The following is a 21,748-nucleotide window of genomic DNA, read 5'->3' as shown; positions in this document are numbered from 1 at the left end:
GACACCGGGGAGAGGGAGGAGGCGCTGCGTCATCACACTTTCATTTAAAGACACAGAACATATACAGAAGCGGAGATCGGGAGCGAGCAGCCTCATGCTGGGACTTGTAGTACGTCACCTCCTGATCTACTGCTAGGGGTGAGCCCTTATGAGAACCGTATAGAATTGGTGTACATGGAGCCCCAGCCTTAACAAGCAAGGGGGTAACTAGAGTCCCATGTGCCCCAGTGCAGATTTTGAGCCAAGCTCCTCTCCAGCTTGTGGCTTGGATGCTCAGGGCCCGGTGGCATTGCAAACCAATAAAAGACTATATATATATATATACACATATATATACACATATACATACATACATACATATATATATATATATATATATATATAAAACTTATAGAACAGTTACAACCAGAGGTGACATCCTGTCTGGGGTCTTTCCGGTTTCTTCTCCATCAGGCCGGGACTACCATGGCGACTTCTTTCAGCCATGTCTCATTTCTACAGAATCACACTCAGACATTTTTGGTTCCTTGCTTGTCCATCACATCTGCACCTCCGTACAAACTCTCCTACCACAGCGCCCCAGAGTGTACATTTGCACCGGCTGATAGTTGCCAGAATAATCGGTGAAACGGGCGATTTCTAGCGTTTGTCGGCCCGTGTACACACGGCCCCAGACAGGGCACTGAGTGAGAAATACCATGGTAATCGCTAGTTGGCCCGTTGCAGAAGAAAATGACTACTGAGCGGCTTCTCCTTGTAAACAGGAGTCTCTCAATCTTTGAACGACTCCTGTTTTCTGTCAGTGGAGGTGGGCGGCCGGAGAGATCAGAGTGCTCTGCCTCTCTTCTCTGAAAAACCATCACTCCTTTGTAAAGGCACAGGAGAGATAGTTGTTGGTACGGTTGTCGGACGCTTATGTGCCCAATAGTCTTACCACGTGAAGGTACCTTTATAATGTCCCCATTGTTTCTCCATCAGTGATAGTACCCCATCGTGACTCCATACCCCATTCAGTAACAGTGCTACCCCCTTTGTGCCACAAGTTAGTCATAGTATCACCGTTAAATAACAGTGCCCCAATTCAGAAACACCACCTCCTAGGTTCCCCCTTCAACATTAGCTTGTGCCCTAATTCGTAGTGCTACTATTCAGTTATAGTGCCCCCTTTGTGCCATTTAAAATAAAATCCAAACTCATAACCCCTTTCCCACAACAAGCAGCAGCATCCCCTTCCTGCAGACCTTCAGAGGTGGAGGGATACAGTGCTGTTATTACGCTGCCTAAGCCAGCCAAACGCCAGGCTGTCTATGTAACCTGGGAAACAGGTGGCTTAAAGAAGGTGCCACGCTGGATGGCACTGGGGAACCTAGTGTCAAATCCCAGCAAGTGCAGCATCTGCATGGAGCTTGTATGTTTTCCACTTTCTTCGCACACTTCAAAGTCACTTCTTATGAAATCAGCTCTAGAATGCGTAGTGGAGATATGAGACTGCACACCCAATTGGGGATAGGTATCCATATGGAAGCACCAGCAAAATGCAGTGGTAGGAAGCCGGGGAGGTAGACGCCGCCGCATGAATTAATAACCGCTGTGGAAGTGGTGCAGATACAATATGTAAAGACAAAGGTTTGACGGTCGTCAGTGATAGTTTAGGAGGCATCTAGAAGTGCACATCCATTAATACATTATGTTGACAAAAGTATTGCCCCCCACGATCCTGCACTGTTGGGTGATGTGTGAGCATTAGGTATAAAAGGAGAGCATCCCACAGGAGATCCCAGGACAGAAACCATCAAATGCCTCCAGCTCTAGAGTCTGGTGCTGGGATGTCACCTATCAATCAGTACAGGAAATTGCAGCGTGTTTGGACCTTCCAAAGTCCATTTTTGGCAATGTTACCAGTAATGGAAACCATCTGGTGTGTGCGGTGCGGCCACATTCAGGGAGACCTCATAAACTGACAAAACGTGGACAACGAAGCCTTGTAAAAGCTGTGAAGACATCACACACATCGTCTGCCCTCGCTCATTAGGAGAACATCTATTAACACCAGAACCATCCGTATGGAACTGTATGTGAAGGGTTACCATGAACAAGTAGCTTTACACAAGCCCAACATCACAGCAGTGAATTCACAGCGGTGCCTGCGATGGTGCTTGGAGCCTCGTTATTGGACTGTAGCTGACTGGATGAATCTTCCGATTGGATGGCTGCACTTGGGTCTGGCAGTTGTGTGGATAGTGGTTTCTATGTGGCTCATCCCAACAATGAAGTTTGGAGGAGGTTCTGTTATGGTGTGTGGTGTTGCTACTAGAAAGGACTAGGACCATTGGTTATAGTGAAGTCCACCCTCAACGCCAATGCGCACAGAGACATTCCGGATAATGTGGCATTACCTACCCTGTGGCAATACTCTGGTACAGCTCCGTGTCTCTAACATGACCGAGCACCATGCCATACGGCACGCAATGTTGAGGCTTGGTTTGAGGAGCAGAACGTCTGCAAACTTCATTGGCTGTACAAAGTCTGGATCTGAATCCCATCGAGTATATGTGGGATGAACTAGAATGCCGTATCCGTGCGCCCAACACACCCATCATCTCCTGCATCACTATCTAAAGCTCTCCTCGATGTGAATAAAATCCAATTTCATGACCTTCTATGTGCATCCCAGTACTTTTGTCAACACTGTGTATATCTGGTGCCCTGGGGTGACACAAGCGTCTGTGCTCTGCAGAGCATCAGCTAAACCCATATCAGCCAGAGTTACTGGTGACACTGTTTTCTCATACTGAGATCAGTATCTCCATAGTCTGATAGGTCATTCCTGGCTGCGGGTTGGTGCACACTACAACTCTACCACTGTGATCACAATGTAGCTGGGGAACAGGATGTGAAACACCCCCTTAGTGTTCCTCTTGGGTCTTGATAGTTCCCCATGTGTTCCTCTTAGTGTTCCTCTTGGGTCTTGATAGTTCCCCATGTGTTCCTCTTAGTGCTCCTCTTGGGTCTTGATAGTTGCATCCACCTATTACTAGTGATGGGTATTCCAGCTCTTTTTGGTGAGGATTGTTTGGCTCCTGAAGGTTCTTCATGTAATACGACAGGCTGTTCTGCCCTCTTGCAGCCTCTTTACCCTAATCGGACACCCGGGACTATACACATGCGCACTTTACTTGCCTGCTATGTGCCTCTCTGATGTCACTGTGCTTGCACCTAGTCCTGGGTCCGTGGCACAAGCAGAAGATGTCAGTTATTTGGAAAGGGGTGGGTTTTTGAAGGACCAAAGGAAGAGAAGCCAAACCAGTGCAAGCCAGCGGACCACCGACTGGCCAGTTTCGAGCTAATTTGCATACTGTGCAATGGGGAAAATGGCGATTTTTAGGGAACAGCAGCACTTTAAGCCACAAATGAGGTATGTTAATACTGACCTTCATATCACCCAAATATACTTGGGATTAGTTTTAATGACAGACTTTACTCATAGGGCTGTAATAGATCTCTTGAGGAGGGACTATTTTTTATGCAGTTTGGGGGAGGGAGACAACAGAACAAAGCCAGCTGTTTAAGGGTAGGGTTAACAATGGCAATAACTGCAATGCATTAGGCCTGGTTTACATTAGTCAAGTAACTGGGCCCAGATAATGGGGTCAGTACTCGACTTGCCCTCATATTTCTAGTCTTGTGTTTACATTAGTCAATTAACTGGCTCTAGTGAACTGAGCTCAGAAAAAAGCAATCCCTCCCTTCTACTGCTATTCTATTCACCTCTGCACTGTCTTGTGCACTATCCTGTCTGCTTATACCAGAAGATTGCAAGGTGAATGCGTTTATACTGCTTCGAGTGGTAATGCTTTCATCAACTTGCCTGCCTACTTGACAACCTACTTGACCAACATAAACCAGGCCTATCTGTGAGAGCGGAACGAGAGTCACATGGTACAGTGCTGCTTCCTGCCCATAGAACACTAATGTGAGAGAGGAATAAAGAACATGTTTTTTAAAAATGCCTTTAAGACTGAGTCTACTATAATCTATATACAGCGATACTTTGGGTTAAGGCTGGGTTCACACTGGACGAATTTGCCGTGGAAATTCTGTCCAGAATTTGGCCGCGGAAAATCCGCCTGTGGCCGCTAATCCCAGGATTAGCCAGCCATGTGGACGAGATTTCTCAGAAAGCAGAAGCCGGCGCTGCGGTGCGGATTCCCCGGCTGCAGCATGTTCATTTTTTTTTCTTCTTCCACTGCGGCCGCGCTCTCCTCTATGGGAGCGCCCACTGCAGTGGAAGAGCGTGCGGCCAGGCCGGTTCAAAACCCTCGGCTAAGGGGCGTTGGTTTTGAAACAGCACTTTTCTTGGCGGAAATCTAGCGTTTTTTCGCTGCGACAAAACCGCGAGATTTCTTCCGGGATTCCGGTGTGTGTGAGCCCAGCCTAAGAGCGCCTCAGCTTACAAGCTTTTTGACTTGAGAGCAATCTCTCCCGAATTTTTGCTCTGATTTAAGAGCAAAAACTTGGGTTAAGAGCCTTGCTCCCAATGGGGCCGCCACTGCTGCCAGTGGCCCAATTGAAAGCAATGGCCTGTTGGCGACCCCTGCAGTGATTTTCGAGGAAAGGCTTTAAATATAAGCCGAAAATCATCCCTAACTGTAGTAAAAAAATATATACTCACCCTTTCTCCCTGCACTGCTCTGAAGCTTTTAGATTTAAAGCCCTCCCCTGAAAATTACTGTGGAGAGCCGGCATCCTATTGCTTTCAATGGGGCAACGCTATCCCCATTAAAATCAGTGGGAGAGCTTCGTGATCTGGAACAGATTAATGGCTTTTCCATTCATTTCAATGGGGAAAATTGATTTGACCTACGAGTATTTTGGGTTAAGAGCTCCATCACGAAACGAATTAAACTCTTAACCCAAGGCACCACTGTATCACGATTTACACAACATCCTTATAACATGCGATGAAGGATAGTTTCAGAATTAATGGAGAAAACGAATATGGCGATAATAGCAATAAAGGTAGAGTGTTACAATAATTTATTGAACACATATAAATAAGGAGGGATAAATAGTTGATAACACTACACAACGAGCACACTAAACATATGATGTGCGCTATATAGCTCTGGTTATGTAGAATACGTGAAGTAAGTGTACCCTTAAGTGTGCAGCCATTATATGTGAAGCTTCATATTACACATTCATATGACTTGCACTATAACATTGTGTGCTCGGCTGCTGGAGGAGAATGGCTGATGATATGGACATGTGTATAACTAATGGTCATGCTGCTTTATCTTCGCCTCTAACCTGGATGTGCACCAATTCATACACTGATGGACACAGAGCCGCATCTTCACAATTTATAGAGTTTCATACTAGTGACAAATTTTGACTTTTTCCATGTGCGAGGCAACATCCATAGGAGGTGGGTAAGTTTATTATCACCCATATTAACCAATATACTTCTCTGTTGTATTTCAGTTTTTGTGGAAAATAAAAAAACCCTGTCTGTTGTATAAAATTGTGGGTGTGTGGAGGTAAAGCATGGGCTCATGTGAGGCCTTAAAAGGGTTGTCCTACTGTAAATGATTGATGGCCTATCCTCAGGAAAAGTCATTAGTAATAGATCAGCAGTGGTCCATCAAAGGGAAACCCACTAATAAGCGGTTTTCTGGATCAACGTGCTCATATACTAAGTTGATTTTTGCAGGAAGCAGACAACTCCATTCCCACTACAGTTGCTTGGCTTGGTAGGTATATTCATTTCATTGGGAACTTGGCCTGCAATACCAGGTCAGGCCACTGCAGTGCGAATGGCGCAGTCTGCTTCCTGCAGAAATCAGTTCAGTGCGTAAGTGCATCGGCCCGATTGGAAGCAGTACCGGGCAATAGACCCCTGCTGATATACTACTGCTGACCTATCCTGAGGTTGGGCCATCAATACTGTACAATTAAACATTGCCTTTAAGGACCTTTTACTTCGCTTGTTCGTCGTCTGATTGCATCTTTTGTGCAACCGTAAAAAGTCATCTTTGTTGGACACACATCAACTTGTATGAGTAGTAGATGTGCTGCTGACAATGATGAAACAGTATAGGGGACAAATGAGCTCATGAACGATCATTTGTCCCCCATGCATTATGAATTGGCCTGTGTGAAGACCGGGTAAACAAACACCAATATCGTTGATCAGAGCTGGTTATCCGGGTCACATCAAGCAGTGTTAAAAAAACATTAGTTTAGAATTATTTAGATTGGCTTTATGAAAGTATGAGATGTGCATGACCTTGTAATTGTGACTTAAATTGAACGCAGTGAAGGCATGGAGTGTGTGCAGGTTTGTAGGCGATGGGGTTTTCAACCCAAGACTTATCTACACATTTATAAATACGTTTATAACTGCAAGAGACAAACAGAGGTTTTGAAATAGATAACTGCGTGCTGTCCTTAGCTGATCCCTGGGATTATAGACTGTGGAATCTAGGTCCTGGGAGGACAGTGATGTCATCGTACGGAGCGCTCTGTGTCATCTTGACGGCAAACTGTTTCTTTAGAACCAGGAGGCTGTAGAACTTGGCAGATACCTGTTTCCGCTTGTTGTTCTTACAGAGATTCTGCAAACTGAAGGAGGTCACACCAGACTGGTTCAGCTTCTGCACAACAAATAAAGAGAAACACAAATGTTACACCGGACTGTTCACGTCTCCAAAGCCGTGCGACACTGATCTTGTGAGCTATGGTTTGCTCTGGGTTTACTGTTCATTATCTGATCATGGAAAAAAATCAAAATCAATCATTATTTATGGCATGGCTGTTAATTTTGGCTTGCCATGTATATACCAAATGGCCACTTTATTAGAGCCCCTCCTCTAGCCGCGTGTTGTAGCTCCTTCGGAACCGCAGCAATTCATTGTGGTGTAGAACCCACGAGGTGATGAAATCCTCCTGCAGGAATATCGGCCCCTGCGGACAGGAAGCTTCTTGTAGTTGCTGCAGATTAGATGGTGGTGCTGACATGTTCTGACCAGCTGACAGGAAGGGGTCATTGATTCATGCTGCTTGCGCCAAATTCTATCTCACCAAAGAGCACAGTGCAATGGAAATCTGGATCCATCTGACCAGGCGATGTTTTACCACTGTTTAGTAATCCAATTTTTGCGCTCTTTTGCTTGCTGGAATTTCACTTTTCTGTTTCTCTAGACACAATTGCGCTGGAATTAGTCGCTTGCTGTTATAGCTCATTTGTGCTAAGGAATGGCAATTTGTGAAAACGGACAAATTAGTTGGAGCACAGCATTGTATTTGGCTGCTCTTGACTGTGCAGCACCACTTGGTCAAAACGATTCCTGACATCCTCCTCTGACCCCTATTGGCAGGGAGTTGTCCCCATCCACAGGATCCCCTTTTTCTGAATGTTTTTCCTTGATCACACTATTCTCGGTATACTTTCCACAACGATACATGAGAAAACCCCTTGCGGTTGGCGGTGAAAACCTGTCACGTGATTTTATACTGCATTTCAGAGTCATGTCAATATTCCATACAAGGCAGTGCCAATTGTGAAAGGACCGGGGTCTCTTATAAAAGGGCCAGTCAGTGTATTATAAGGACAACACAGACTTCTACTTTTCTTACTCGCAGGCCATTGAGGAGGTGTTGTGTTCTTTTGTTCAGTTGCTGCTCGTCATCGTTCTGGACACTGCTCTCACTTGGATTCTGAGAATATAAAACAATGTAAAATAGTCACAGGTAAAGCGATAATGAATACTAGTTCAATAATTCTGCTTCCACAACAGAGTTTGAAGAGTAACAATTGAGTTGAATTACTCTTTGGTCCCCAATACTTACACCAGGTTCTTCATCCAGACCTCCCGGAGAATTACCCAACCAACCATCAATATATGCCTATAACAATGCAGATAGGTTAGTAACATAATGCATATTAATTGGGGTTAATTCCAAATTCCAGTCACCTTAGGTTACATATTGCAAGACCAGAAGTCAAACAAAAGGCAGAACGATTCCCATTTTCTCCCCATGCCTGTTACTTTGAAAAAAAAAAGTGGTGTGTAATGCAGGTAGAATGATGCAGATGTAGTTAACTGATCTTGTATCTACAGTATGTACTCAGCTACAGAGACCTGGTCCTACTTGAGGATCCTTAAGGGCGTTAATGAACTGTTAAAAAGGTTTTAGAAATGGCTGCAGATGTTGCAAAACAATAAAAGAAGCACTATTCGCCTCTCGAGCGCTGCAGTCCCACAGTCCTCCCGGCCTTTGTTTACAAATGGCTACCACCTGACTGCTGCAGCCAATCAGTGGCTGCAGAAGTCACGTGCAGTTGCTCTGGCATCATGGCTCCCAGCATCTGAGCAGTGATGCCAGGAGTATGGCATGTGATTGCTGCGGCCGCTGATTTGCTGGAGGTAGCCATTGTAAACAAAGGTTGGGAGGACCGCAGAAGCTGCAGTGCCAGGAAAAAGAAGAGGAGAGAAGCGCTTCTTTAATCAGTTTATAACATTTGCAGCTATTTTTTTAAAAAAAAACTTCAACAGTTGGATGATCCCTTTAACCCTTTCTTTGCCAAGGACACGTAAGATACATCCTTGCAGGGAGGCACTTCAGTAGTCAGGAATGTATTAGATACCTCCTGGCTACTAAAGGCTATATCTCAGGCTGTACTCAATCTAGAACATCGATCTTGGCTTTGTTTTAAAGCCAATGTCAATGCCTGACACTTTAAGAGGCCTTCCAATGTTACTAAGGGCTATTTCAGACGACCGTATATCGGCTCAGTTTTCATGCTGAGCCGATATACGGTGTCCTTGTCTGCAGGGGGAGGAGGATGGAAGAGCCAGGAGCAGGAACTGAGCTCCCGCCCCCTCTCCACCCCTCTCCACTATTTGCAATAGAAGGGGGCGAGACGGGGGCGGGGCTAAGTACTGTCTCTTAGTTCCGCCTCCATCCCGCCCTCCCATTGCAAATAGTGGCGAGGGGCGGGAGCTCAGTTCCTGCTCCTGGCTCTTCCATCCTCCCCCCCCCTGCAGACAAGGACACCGTATATCGGCTTGGCGTGAAAACCGAGCCGATATACGGTCATCTAAATAAGCCCTAAGGATGTAAGATAAATCAAAATTTTCTTAACAATGGGGAAAACCCCCCAAAACTAATTAACCAAAGCCAGCATGGATTTGTAACAAACAAGTCATGCCAGACTAATCTAATTTCCTTCTATGACAGAATCACCGACTGGGTTGATCAGGGAAATGTGATGGATATAGTTTGTCTTGACCTTAGTAAAGCATTTGACAAAGTATCTCATACTATATGTATTGAAAAACTGAACAAATATGGGATTGACAAGACAACTGTTAGGTGGATTCACAACTGGCTGAGTGATCGTACTCAAAGATTAGTCATAAACGGCTGCACATCCAAGTGGAAGAATGTATCAAGTGGGGAACCACAAGGCTCTGTCCTAGGCCCAGTGTTGGTCAGCATTTTTATACATGATCTGGAGGAGGGAATTGAGGGGAAACTGATCAAATTTGCCGATGACACAAAGCTAGGAGGGATAGCTGACACTAGGGAAGAGAGGGAGAGGATTCAAAAAGATCTAGAAAAGCTTGCACAGTGGGCAGCGACTAACAGAATGGGATTTAACAAGGATAAATGCAAAGTCCTACATCTGGGCAAGAAAAATGAAAAAAGCGCATACAGAATGGGAGGAATTGAGCTAAGCAGCAGCACATGTGAAAAAGACTTGGGTATACCAATAGATCACAGACTGAACATGAGTCAACAATGTGATGCAGCAGCCAAAAAAGCAAACACAATTCTGGGATGTATTAAGAGAAGCATAGAGTCTAGATCACGTGAGGTCATTATCCCCCTCTACTCTTCCTCGGTCAGACCTCATCTGTGTCCAGTTCTGGGAACCCCACTTTAAAAAAAGACATAACCAAACTGGGGCAAGTTAAGAGAAGAGTTACCAAGATGGTGAGCGGTCTGCAAATCATGTTCTATGAAGAACGGTTAAAGGATCTGGGAATGCTTAGCTTGCAGAAGAGAAGGCTGAGAGGATACTTAATAGCTGTCTACAAATATCTGAAGGGCTGTCACAGTGCAGAGGGATCAGCCCTATTCTCATCTGCACAAGGAAAGACTAGAAGCAATGGGATGAAACTGAAAGGGAGGAGACACAGATTAGATATTAGACAGTGAGGGGGATCAATGAGTGGAACAGGTTGCCACGGGAGGTGGGGAGTTCTCCTTCAATGGAAATGTTCAAAAAAGGCTGGACAAATATCTGTCTGGGATGATTTAGTGACCCTGCAGTAAGCAGGGGGCTGGACCAGATGACCCTGGAGGTCCCTTTCAACTCTACCATTCTATGATTCTATGAAAACAGCAGGCTTCTCTGCATCCCTTTTTGATCCAGGAGAGCATTGCATGGCCTATATAATTCTCTATGCTTACTTGACACTCTGCACAAAGTGAAACAATACCCCCCACCCCAACGATACACAAAACATTATTCTTTACCTCCTGCTCAAAGCTTTCCATATCACTTGTTGCTTTTTGATAGTCAGTCAAGTCTTGCATTGTATATAAAGGATCTTCAGCTATGGAAGAGCTGACATCTGTTAGTTTGGTTTCCTCCAGTCGGGGCAAGTCTGTGGACACAAATAAACACACCTACAACTTCAGGTGAATTTTTGTTCCATAAAAACCCCACAAGACATTATATATAAAAAAACCTGTTCATAAGCAAAAATACACATTGTACATAAGGGCCTACCATGTTTCTTGCTCCATCAGTACATTATGTATATAATACTAAGGCAGCAGCATTTTATCAATACTCATACCACTCTCTTCTGGCTCATGTCGAAGTCTTTCAATTACAGGCTCTGCTGGTTCTTCTTGCACATCTCTGGGAATAAGCATCTGGCTTTGTGTAAAAAGCTGTAGGAGTTAAATACATATCAGTTACACTTCAGACTTCAGAGCAGCAACTTGCTAATATCAAATAATGAGATTCACTCATAAAACAATTGTTGGTAGTCCATATACGGTACATAGTATATTTACATTTCTGTTACAGAAGACGTACGCTATAAGGTCCCATAGTTTTTGTTCCCAGTTTTGTCCAAGTTTGTAATGTAGTAAACTCGAACAGAACTTGGACCCATTAAAATCAATGAGTCTTTTCAGATATGCGATTTGTTTTCATAAACCGATGGTCTGTGTAAAAAAGTGGCAGCATCTACTATTCTGGTTCACATCAGGCATCACAGCAAGACATACAATATTCTTCTCTCCTCTACATGCAAGTTGCCACGAAAAGCTTGGGCACAACTCGCATACGGCCGACTAAACGCGGTCTAAGGTACATTTATTATTGCACTCCAAGTGTGCTCAGAAAGCAGCAACCATACTCTGCCTGTTTGTCATTGGATTGAGCATCTCCGGAGCACATGCTCATGCCATAATGGCAAATGGCCAGAGCATGCACTCCAGAGATGCTCAGTGCCTTGACAAACAGGTGCAGTATATTTACCTTCCACTCCATTATTCTTCTTTTTGATCAGCCCTTGTTTCGATACTCTCAGTAGCTCTTTCTGTATTCAAGTGTCTTTTACTTACAAGTCACAACAGATTTATCCCTCTTCTTGCTTCCCTCCCCCTCAAAGCTCAGCGGTCGGACCCTTTTTCAATTGTGAAAAAAACTTGTTTCCCTACTTGTCATTCACTCGTTATGCATTGTGGGGGGAGTGTGGCGTCTGTTTATTAGCAATCCGTGATTTAAGCTTTGCATTTAAAAGACCTTTTAGTAGGGAGACCTTTTCATAGTTACGTGCCAAACATATATAGACCTCCATGTAATATAATAAGTCAAAGTTGCATATATTACAACCATCAACACACGCTCTGCTGCATAATGGATTGACAAAAAAAAAGAGGTCAGCGCACAAAGCTTCAAGAAAAAGAACTTTTAAGTTTTATTAAATAGAATCAATTTAAAATATCATAATACAGATACGAGCCTACCAGGATCATTGGTGCAGGCAGGATGTTCCCCTTGCCTTAGGGGCCCCGCCATGCACCAGGTGAGTCCATTTCTATTATCCATTGTTGGGTGGCGCGGATCACCACTGTATAATACAGAAGGGAATAATTCCCCAAAAAAGAAATAATTCATCAGAAAAAGGAAGGCATTCAGCATCCTTGTTCATAAAGATCTGTATATGCAAACAATATCCAATGCTATAATAATCATATTTATAATAATGACGATTAAATACTAAATATTCACATGTACAGGACAATAATACGAACATATGAAGAACCCCGATGCTTGAGCGAAACGCGCGCTGGGGCACAAGTGATACGGTTGGCATTGTTGATCTGTTCATCTTCTTCTTATCGTTCTGTACATGTGAATATGTAGTATTTAATATGCTTGTTTTATAATCATCATTATTGTCAGGCAATCCGGGTCGGCAACAGGAAAGAAAGCGGTACAAGGGGTCAGGCGAAGTCAAAGTCAGGTCCAAAGCAAGCCAGTCAAAGCAGGGCAACAATCCAAGGAAACACGAGTGTAGCTGGAGATCAAACATACACTGGCAAGGTCTGAATGAAACTGAGCAGTTTAAATGCTCTCAGAATTCCCGCCCCAGCAGCTGATTGGGGCAGGGAGCCTGACAGCAACAGGACCCAATCACAGGACGCCGGGAGTGAACAGCCCCCGGCGCCTGCTAAAGCCAGGCAGCGACAGAAGGAACGCGCCTGGGTGTCAATTGAACAGGGACGCGGGGCGGTAACCAATCGCGTCCCCAGCAACCCCACTAACTAGGCACATGCTCCCTGCGCACGCACCCGGATCATGGCGGCCAGGCGAGGTTACCAAGGCCGGAGCTCTCTGCGCCGCACCCCGGGTAATAGGACCGGTAGTGCGGGCACGGAGACCCCCAGAGCTGCTTGACCTGACAGGTACAGCTCATTGAGGAGGTAGGCTGTATGCTTGAGGGTGTTCTTTCCATTCATAGGAGGGATATTTCTACCTTCTCCACCGCCATGGTCCCCCACATTTAAAGTCATGGGGAGACTTTCGATAGCAGTTTATCCTAGAGAGAATTGATAACCCAGGGATAGGCTGTCCATGACATGCGATAACACTATGCTTCACCCACAACTATGCAGCTATAGAAGGCACCCTGCCCCCTTATTGACCAGTCACGCTTGAGCACTCGGGTCATAATTGTAAATATCTATGCCTTCTCTTTGCATTAATATGATGATGCAGTCAGTAAAGGCATAAAGCTGCCTTGAATACCTTTGGATAGCAGGAATTAATTACTGCTGGAATCTGTATCCCACTTCATCCGAATGTGGGTACCAGGCGGCATCCTTGCCTTCTCCATAGGTCAAAGATTGAGACTGCTGCTCAACTCGGTAGTTGAGGGCTTTGGTGATGATGACAACTTTATACCACCTCATACCCCCCTCTGCGGAGGGAACAATTGTGTACGACTACAGGTAAGGTAGTAAGTGCAGACTCAATCAGCCACATTATCTGTGTCATACAAACCGTAACGGCAGTGCTGGCTGCTATCTTATGGTCACTTTCTTCCTTCATATAGGAGTATCTGTATTACTGTGTAATACAGTATCCATGTGGCCCACAGTACTCACAACTACATTACTGCTACATTCTGTAGAGCAGGTTCATGCAGTCCGGGGAGCATCACGATTTCCTCTAAGGAAGGCATCATTGTGCAGTAGATCCGCTATATTCTGTCTCACTTTTGTTAGGCTCTTCTTGCCAAATAGCCGGAGGGATAATGGATTAACCATCAGTCTACATCTCATGGTTCCACCACATATCTTCATGACTACAGGTTATGACTGGTACCAGACAGCTCGTTCCTTACTTCTGCTATGTAGGTTCTCATATGCCTACTGAACTCTGACGACCTAGGGCTCATTCACACGGGCGTATTGTCACCGCATATTACGTATGTGTATTTCCCGTGTGTAACACTCGGTGAATGGAGGCAATCAAAGTCAATGGACTTTCATTCTTCCATTCACAGCTGCGTGTGGGCACTGTGTATCGATATACAGGAGAAATAAATCACAGCATGCTTTATTTCTCTGTGTATCATACGCAGCCCTTGAATGGGCTGTGTATGAAATGTTGTCGATACACATGCATTACGTGTGGACAGCATTATCATATGCATCCCCACTCGGAACAGAGCGGAGAATTTGAAAAAAATAAATCCCGGGCATGTGCTGTCAGAGCATATGGTCTGTAATGCTTACAACGCTGTGGAAGACTCGCAGCATTGTACACAAACACCCGTGTGAATGAGCCCTTACTCTAAGTCTCATCCGCCATACAGCCTCATTAAACGCTTCCCAGACGGGAGTATTTATATACTATTATTCTCTGCACTAGAAGTTCCTTGATGTTGAACAGTTCTGAATGGCATTGCCCTTCTCAGCCTGTTTTCTTATGTTGATGCTACTTAACACTAGTATTGATCATTCATCCTTTTCTTCCTCCATACACTACTGATCCAGATTCTAAAAATCTTGGTAGTGGAGGCCGCACCGTACGATGGTGCAGTGTCTGAGGAGCGGGCCCACAGCCGAGGAGATAGCAGGGTAGAGAAGGCCTTGTCACGGGGCTCTAAGTTACTGCTAGGGGACTTTCACAGGATAACCCAAGATGCGGTTTACCTTAAGTCTGTTTTGTCACTCATGACGCCACCATTCTGTCCTCTGCGGTGAAGCTGGATGATTGAATAAAGTAGTCCACACACAGGGAAACATTTTAGAGCAAAACCAGGAACGGTCGGTTGAGCTCATTTACTTGTAAAGAAAATTATTTACAGTCCATAGACTTTACACACATCATCATATCACTAGTGTACACAGAATAGTGGTGCGACAGGGAGGATTCACAGGATGTCAGATGAGTCCACAGTCTTAGTTATCTGTGAGGTTCCGCTCCCGGCCACTCTCTTTGTCTCTCCAGCTCTCTACCGGTCAACACTTATATTTAGCTGTAGCACTCAGCATTGCATGGCAGTTCCTCTCACGCTCTCTCACAGTCCTCCATATTAAAAGCAGGGAGGCCTGGGTGAATAGGGCCCGGGGCACACATCAGGCCATCGCTCAGACTCTTCCATCCTGGGGGCTCTTTGGAGGACAAGGCACAGTTTCTCCTACTCACGGAAAGTCTCTCAACTCCCACGACTCTAAGTTAGACAGACTCTCTTGCAGAAGACCAACCGACTAACTTGCAGGCCTGCATAGATTACTCTCTAACTATGCACCTTGCACGCACATATATCAAGCATGATCACATTTTTCACAAGATACATTTTTCAGACATAACCTAGTTGTTAACTCATTCAGTGCTGCAGAGATGCAACACACATCAAATTCAGGCACATAGAAGACATTGACAATACATAGGCACAAGACAAACACATATATACTTATGGAGGGGCCCTGTTAACTCTGGGCCATTACAATGGAACACCTTGATTTCAAGTCCAACCTTTCACAGCTTGGGTTCCTCCGTGAGCTTGTCTCGGTAATCACTATGCAGTGCCCCAACTACGCTAAGTGGCCTGCTCCAGCTTTAGGTTCCCACAGCGATCCCTCCCATAAAAGAAGTTAGCCTATGAAGCCTATACATTGCTGAAGTACTTCTGATGGGTACATTCACTGGTATTCATCTTTAACATTTCTTCTACGATCGCTCCTTTTACCTGTAGTATTGCCTCAGTTCCCAGTGTCCTCCTAGGTGTAAAACATATACTGCATAATATCCGATGGCAGTTTTTTCCGTCGCATCTACTGTCATTGTACCTGTGGTCAAGGCGTTAGGCATACTGTTTTTGGGACCTCTTCGGAAAAAAACGTACCCTTTACGCATGATACGAACTCATCACTCGGTTTCTCCACCTTGCAATCACTAGTTTAGTCTGGACAGGGAATAGTCGTTGGATTCTGTCTTCCCTTCAGATCCACCTCTTAAAGAACAACCCAATCCTTCCACTACTACTTCTCTCTCTCCACTCCTAGCAGCAATCTTGCCAGGATGGAACAATAGAATAGAGACTTGAAACAGCCTCAATCTTGTTCCTTGACCTTAGTTTCACATATTGGGGCCAAAGTAATTGGAAGGTAATTCACCTATCAGTATGAAGATCCTAGAGGAAACCCACAGAAACACAGGTAGAACATACAAACTCCATGCCAATGTTTCCTTGATGATGGCCAGATTCAAATATAGGACCCCACTAAAGGCAGACTAACCACTTGGAATAAACACTAAATAAAAATGCACTAATGTTAAAGTGCGTTACTATTGATAACCTGCCCTCAGGTAGGGATGACAAGTGGTGGACCCCCACTGATAAACTATCCTGAGGATAGGTCAGCAATAGTAAAATCCCTTTAATTGTAGGTCCTGCTTACCTGTAACAGCTCAGAGTTGATTATGGGTTGACTTGGGTGAGACAGCAGCCACTGCACCCCTCCGATCAGCTTCCACTCCATGAGGTGCTCAGTTGGGGGAGCAATATCCAAAGTTGTGATGGTGTCAGATGTATCCTTTAGCTGCTCATGCATGCAGCTGCTCGGGATCTCCTTCAGATCATCCACCATTAAGGTACGCTTCCTCTTACTTCGTTTTTTCTTTTCTATTACTTTAAAATGAAGACATTTCTTTAGAAAGCATTGTGTCATTCTACTTCTTACTTTGCTGTGTTGTTGGAAGGACAGATGAGAATGTGATTGCCACTAATAGAAGGCTTTCTAGCAACATGTGTGAACACATTTGTATTAAAAAAAGATTACTAGGGATACTATTACACGAGGTAACACAAAGTGCTAATTGGTGGGCTGCATCTGCAGGTTCAGCTGCGCAACTAAAATACGAATGCTAGCAACGGGTGCTAGCGTTCATGTAATAGTGCGCTAATCTCATATCGTTATAATCTTCATATCCTACACTTAGACACTTCAATATATAATGCTAGTGGTTATAGTCAGCTGTTTATTTCAGAGGGCATTGTAGTGCACTTACTTAATTTAAAAAAAATCCTAAGGGTGATATTACACGAGCTAAATACGGAGCTGCATCTGGACTTGCAAATTCAGCCTGGCAATTAGCTTTAAATCGTGAGTGTCAGTGGCCGCCACTAAAGCTTTAGTACTAGTGCCCTAATGCACCAGAGCCTATATGCTTGTTTTTTCACTCTGTTATGTACCTGAAATATCAACAGGATCTAGAACAAAGGCAATTTCTTCACTAGAGACCAGAGTGGTGGTGTTTGCACATGGATCATCTTCCAAAGGTGACTCTTGGGTTTCATCCAAGTAAGCTGCATGTACAATAATATGTTAGGTTTTACACTGTTAGATCTTCTGCCAGAGACAAACACCAATCAATGTTTTTGCAAGTCAATCAGTGCTCATTCAGCTCCATTTACATGGTGCAATCAACCATATTGTCAGTAAGATCGTTCAGGCACATACAATTTCCCTACTGCCAGCAGCACATTGCTGTTTATATGGGAGATGTGCTGCCAAAAACAGATGATTTTTTGATACCGTATAAACAAGTTTTTTCTCATTTATTAGGTGATCGGCGGCACCTTCACATAGGGCAGATAATCAGCTGGACAAATGTTCATTCCTGATTACCTGCACATGTAAAAAGCCCTTAGTCAATGTACCATATATTCTCCTTGCCATTGACATATTACTACAGACATGTGTGAGTTATGAGTTTGCAAATACTGAGCACTAGAAATACTGTATTTGGAATAATTGGAATTTCGAATAATGCAAGATTGTTAAGGCCCCCTAGACATTAGACAAATGTTGCCCGACCCTGCCTTTTGCAGTGGGAGCAGCCAACTGTCGAAAGTATATGGAGGCCTCCTGACTTAGTGGATGATGTTCGTCAAAAGAGGAATCAGGCATGTTGAGTTTGACTGAGTGTTCATGTATATGGAGAATAGCTGTCGGCCAAACTAACCTTCTGCCAACAGCTATTGAAGGTGTATGGGGGCCTTTTAGTGAGAGCTTCTGCATTCAAGGTTATTGAAACTAGAAGGCATTTGCCTAGAAACATCTGCAGGGCAAACTGCCAATCATGACTCCTGCTAACTACATTTCAGCTAGATTGCTTATTATACATAGAAGCATTGTTGCTTATGCTAATTCTCTCTGCAGTATCCCTGTAAGTAAAAAACATAACATAGCATTCTTGCTTAAATAATGGACCTCTTGGATCTCCATTGTTTTCATTAATGGACTTTGCAGCAGCATGTATTTGCAGCTCTAGGTTTTACCTACCTAAGTACACACTCCCGTAACCAGCAGGCGTTATCCAACTAATGTTGACAATGTTTGTACAACATATGTTGGTGCTATGCAAGGAATGAAAAATAAAGTGCCCGTGCCATTTAAAGGAAAAGTAAAAACTCAGCAATTATATCCTGATTATCAATTGTTTGCTCAATAATCAGCCCATATACATAAAAGAACCAATGATCAGTTGACGAACAATCAAACACTCATTCGTTGGCCGATTGTTGATTTTTCAATGCGCATAAAAATTCTCACTAATTGTCTGTGAATCTTCCCTTGTGAAAGGGGAGATGTACAGCTGGCCTATGGGGAGGAACGATCGTACTAACAATCATTCATCCCCATAGCATCAATTCTCAACTTCTGTAAAACAAAAACAAACAAGTGTCAACCAACATGCTTGTCGATCAGCATTCACTTACATCAGGCCAAGGATCAGCCCACGTAAAAGAATCTTGAGTTAAGGCCCATTTAGACGGGACGAATGTCGGGCAAACAATGCCCGACACTCATCCCCGCACATACTCGCTCTCGTGCTGCTGCTGTACGGGAGCTAGTATCATTGGCTCACAGCAGGGTGGCTGGAGGAGATTTCACTCCTCTCGCTTCCCCGCCCCTCTCCATTGACTTAACATAGCGGCCATTCAATACTGAAGGCTGCTATTTACACTGAACGATGATCGTTCAGCTCATCATCCATCGTTTATGCTGTATAAACAATGGACGATGAGCTGAATAATCATCTTTCAGTGTAAACAGCAGCTGTTCAGTATTGAACGGCCGCTATGTTAAGTCAATGGAGAGGGGCGGGGAAACGAGAGGAGTGAAATCTCCTGCAGCATCCCTGCCCCTCCTGCTGGCCGCTTTGTGAGCGAGCCAGCGATACTAGCTCCCCTGCAACAGCACAGGAGCAAGTGTATGCGGGGACGAGTGTCGGGGAATCGTTTGCCCGAAGTTCGTCCCATCTAAATGGGCCTGTACTGCATTTGCTAATACGAATATGCAAATGCTAGATACACATACATTAGCCAAAATGAATCATTATATTAAGTGTTTCTTGCTGTTTTTTGGCTTATCAATTCTAAGCAGAGTACTTACCCTCTGGTGGCTGATCCTCTGGTGGGAGCATTACATCTTGGTTCATATCTTTATCCACAATCAATGCATTGGTTTCATTAAAAAGCAGATTGTTGTCTAAACAAAAAAATCCAAAAACAAAACAGCATAGCTTTTTTTCTATATGTAAACAATGTACGCCACAGTCAGCATCTCAGTAAAAAAAAAAAAATTATCGAAGCTCAGGCCAGACGTGGGGTTAATTGACTTTTGTATGTTGCTTACCAAAAAATGTTGTTGTATCTTCTTCATCTCCAAACAAGTCATCAGCAAAAAGTTCTCTTGAATCCCCAAGTAGAAGGGCAGAACTCTGCTCAGGTAAAACACTGTTGGTACTAACTTCAAAGGAGACATCACTTGCAGAATCGTGCCTGAAAGTGTCACGGTCATCTCCTGTAGTAAACAAGCATGAAATTCTATATGCAAGTGTCCTTTGACATGGGCCGACAGCAGACATGCAAGGGTCCCTGCAGTGGATTTTGGCTCTGATCCTGTCAGGCGTCACCCTGTGTACCTGCTTTTGCTGTACTGCGGATGCCCGTGAACGCTCTACGGTGGTCATGCGCAGGACAGATTTTTTTCCTTAAATGATTGTTTTTCCCACGCCATTGTTAGGCGATAATGCGGATACCCGCAGCCTATCCGCAATGTCAATTGCGGATGGGCTGCAGGTCGAACAGCTTCCATTGACTTTAATGGAAGCCGTCAGCTCAGAGTCCGCAGCGAAATAGAGCATGCTGAAATTTTTCCTTCGCTCGTGGAAATCACAATTCGTGATACCTTTCAAAGCATGCTATTTCCTGCAGATTCTCCGTGCAGACACACGCTGCGGATTCGGCAGTGAAAATCCGGTCGTGTGAAGATGGCTTAAATGAACAAGTATTTAAAATTTTATACAGCACACAGAATTTTTTTCATTCCAATAGAAGCTGTATTACATTTATGCCCAGTAATCCACCTGCACTAATGAGTGCCGACGACAATAAGCTCGTTGGTCAGTACTTATTCCTTTTGTGGACATGGGCAGATCATCTGCTGTATGGGGATGAACGATGATTCGCCCATATAAACGGCTGCTTTGACTGGACGATTGGAGAAGCAAACATTTAGGTGAACATTTGTGCCCTATTGTCAGTCTGTGTGAAAGACACTTAAAGCAACCCTTTGGTTTTGGGACAAAATTCTGTCCTGGGACCAGGAGGTGGAGGTGGTACATTACCTGCACTTGATTGTTTAGACAATTCCTCTAATTACACTTTGCACTGCTCTCTGATTGGCCTCCAATGATCATATGATCAGCATTTACTAATCACAGAGCAGGTATGGTGCACTGGTAGTCCTAACACTATCAATGCACAATGGACAATTGGGTAGTCTAAAAATTGTGGAGGCTGTCTTGGCCTCCTGAAAATGGCACCGGAATCAGCTGAATGGAGGGAAAGTTGACACAGTCAACTGCAGGTAATGTACCCCCTTCCACCTTCTGGTCCCAGGACAGAATTTTGTCCTGAAACTGGAGGGTCACTTTAAGTGGGACTAACTCCTGTAGGTTAAAGTCTGTAAATTATAATTGTAATGTGAGCAACGCAGTTTGGTAATCTAATCTTACAATTTCCTACCAGAGTACACAGAATGCTGTGGAATTTTGTGGTTTATTTATAAAAACAAATTTGGTTGCAGCATCAAATAAATTAGGTGCCTTTTTCAAATGCAGCTTAAGACTTGTTCGCATCTGCATTAGAGGTTCCATCCAGAACCACCATATCAGATTCTATTTCTAAAAAATAAAGTAGCATTCAGTGCTATTTGTATGTGTAAAATGTGGACATTATAATAAAAACCTGACTGACCCCATTATAGTCAATTGGTCTGTTCGGCATCACATAACATGTGCAGAATCAAGAACCACCATTATTTTTCTGCTCCTTTAAGAGGGGCCTAGATGCCTTTCCCGAGTGTTACAAAATTACATGTTATAGTCACTAATTACTTTCGAAGGGTCGGTGATCCGGGGATTATTCTGATTGCCAGATTGGATTTGGGAAGGAATTTTTCCCTTAAATGGGGAAAATTGGCTTATACCTCATTGTTTTTTTTGTTGCCTTACTCTGGATCAACATTGAAGGGGAAGTATGCTGAACTGTATGAGAGCGGAGAGCAGCATAATGGAAAGTTATAATGGCAAGAACAGATGTGAAATAGCCCTTAGATATTGGACCAGTGT

The 21,748-nt window shown here is 44.1% G+C and overlaps 1 protein-coding gene across 2 annotated transcripts in view; it reads right to left on the bottom strand.

Moving 5' to 3' along the window:
* Positions 1–5,072: 5,072 nt before the first annotated feature.
* Positions 5,073–21,748, bottom strand: part of RAD21L1 (RAD21 cohesin complex component like 1) — a 36,486-nt gene continuing 19,810 nt past the window's right edge. The window contains exons 6-14 of one of the 2 annotated variants that reach the window (XM_066586764.1): positions 19,750–19,917; positions 19,507–19,602; positions 17,301–17,414; positions 16,507–16,736; positions 10,875–10,971; positions 10,549–10,679; positions 7,852–7,908; positions 7,639–7,719; positions 5,073–6,656 (exon numbers count right to left, since the gene is read on the bottom strand). In XM_066586764.1, the coding sequence (XP_066442861.1) occupies positions 6,468–6,656; positions 7,639–7,719; positions 7,852–7,908; positions 10,549–10,679; positions 10,875–10,971; positions 16,507–16,736; positions 17,301–17,414; positions 19,507–19,602; positions 19,750–19,917 (1,163 nt within the window). In that variant the 3' untranslated portion in view covers positions 5,073–6,467. The remainder of the gene's footprint in view (positions 6,657–7,638; positions 7,720–7,851; positions 7,909–10,548; positions 10,680–10,874; positions 10,972–16,506; positions 16,737–17,300; positions 17,415–19,506; positions 19,603–19,749; positions 19,918–21,748) is intronic. The other variant, XM_066586765.1, reaches the window with a different exon arrangement.

The sequence above is a fragment of the Eleutherodactylus coqui genome, chromosome 13 (assembly GCF_035609145.1).
Source record: "Eleutherodactylus coqui strain aEleCoq1 chromosome 13, aEleCoq1.hap1, whole genome shotgun sequence".
NCBI lineage: Eukaryota > Metazoa > Chordata > Amphibia > Anura > Eleutherodactylidae > Eleutherodactylus > Eleutherodactylus coqui.
This window is presented reverse-complemented; position numbering and strand designations above follow the sequence as displayed.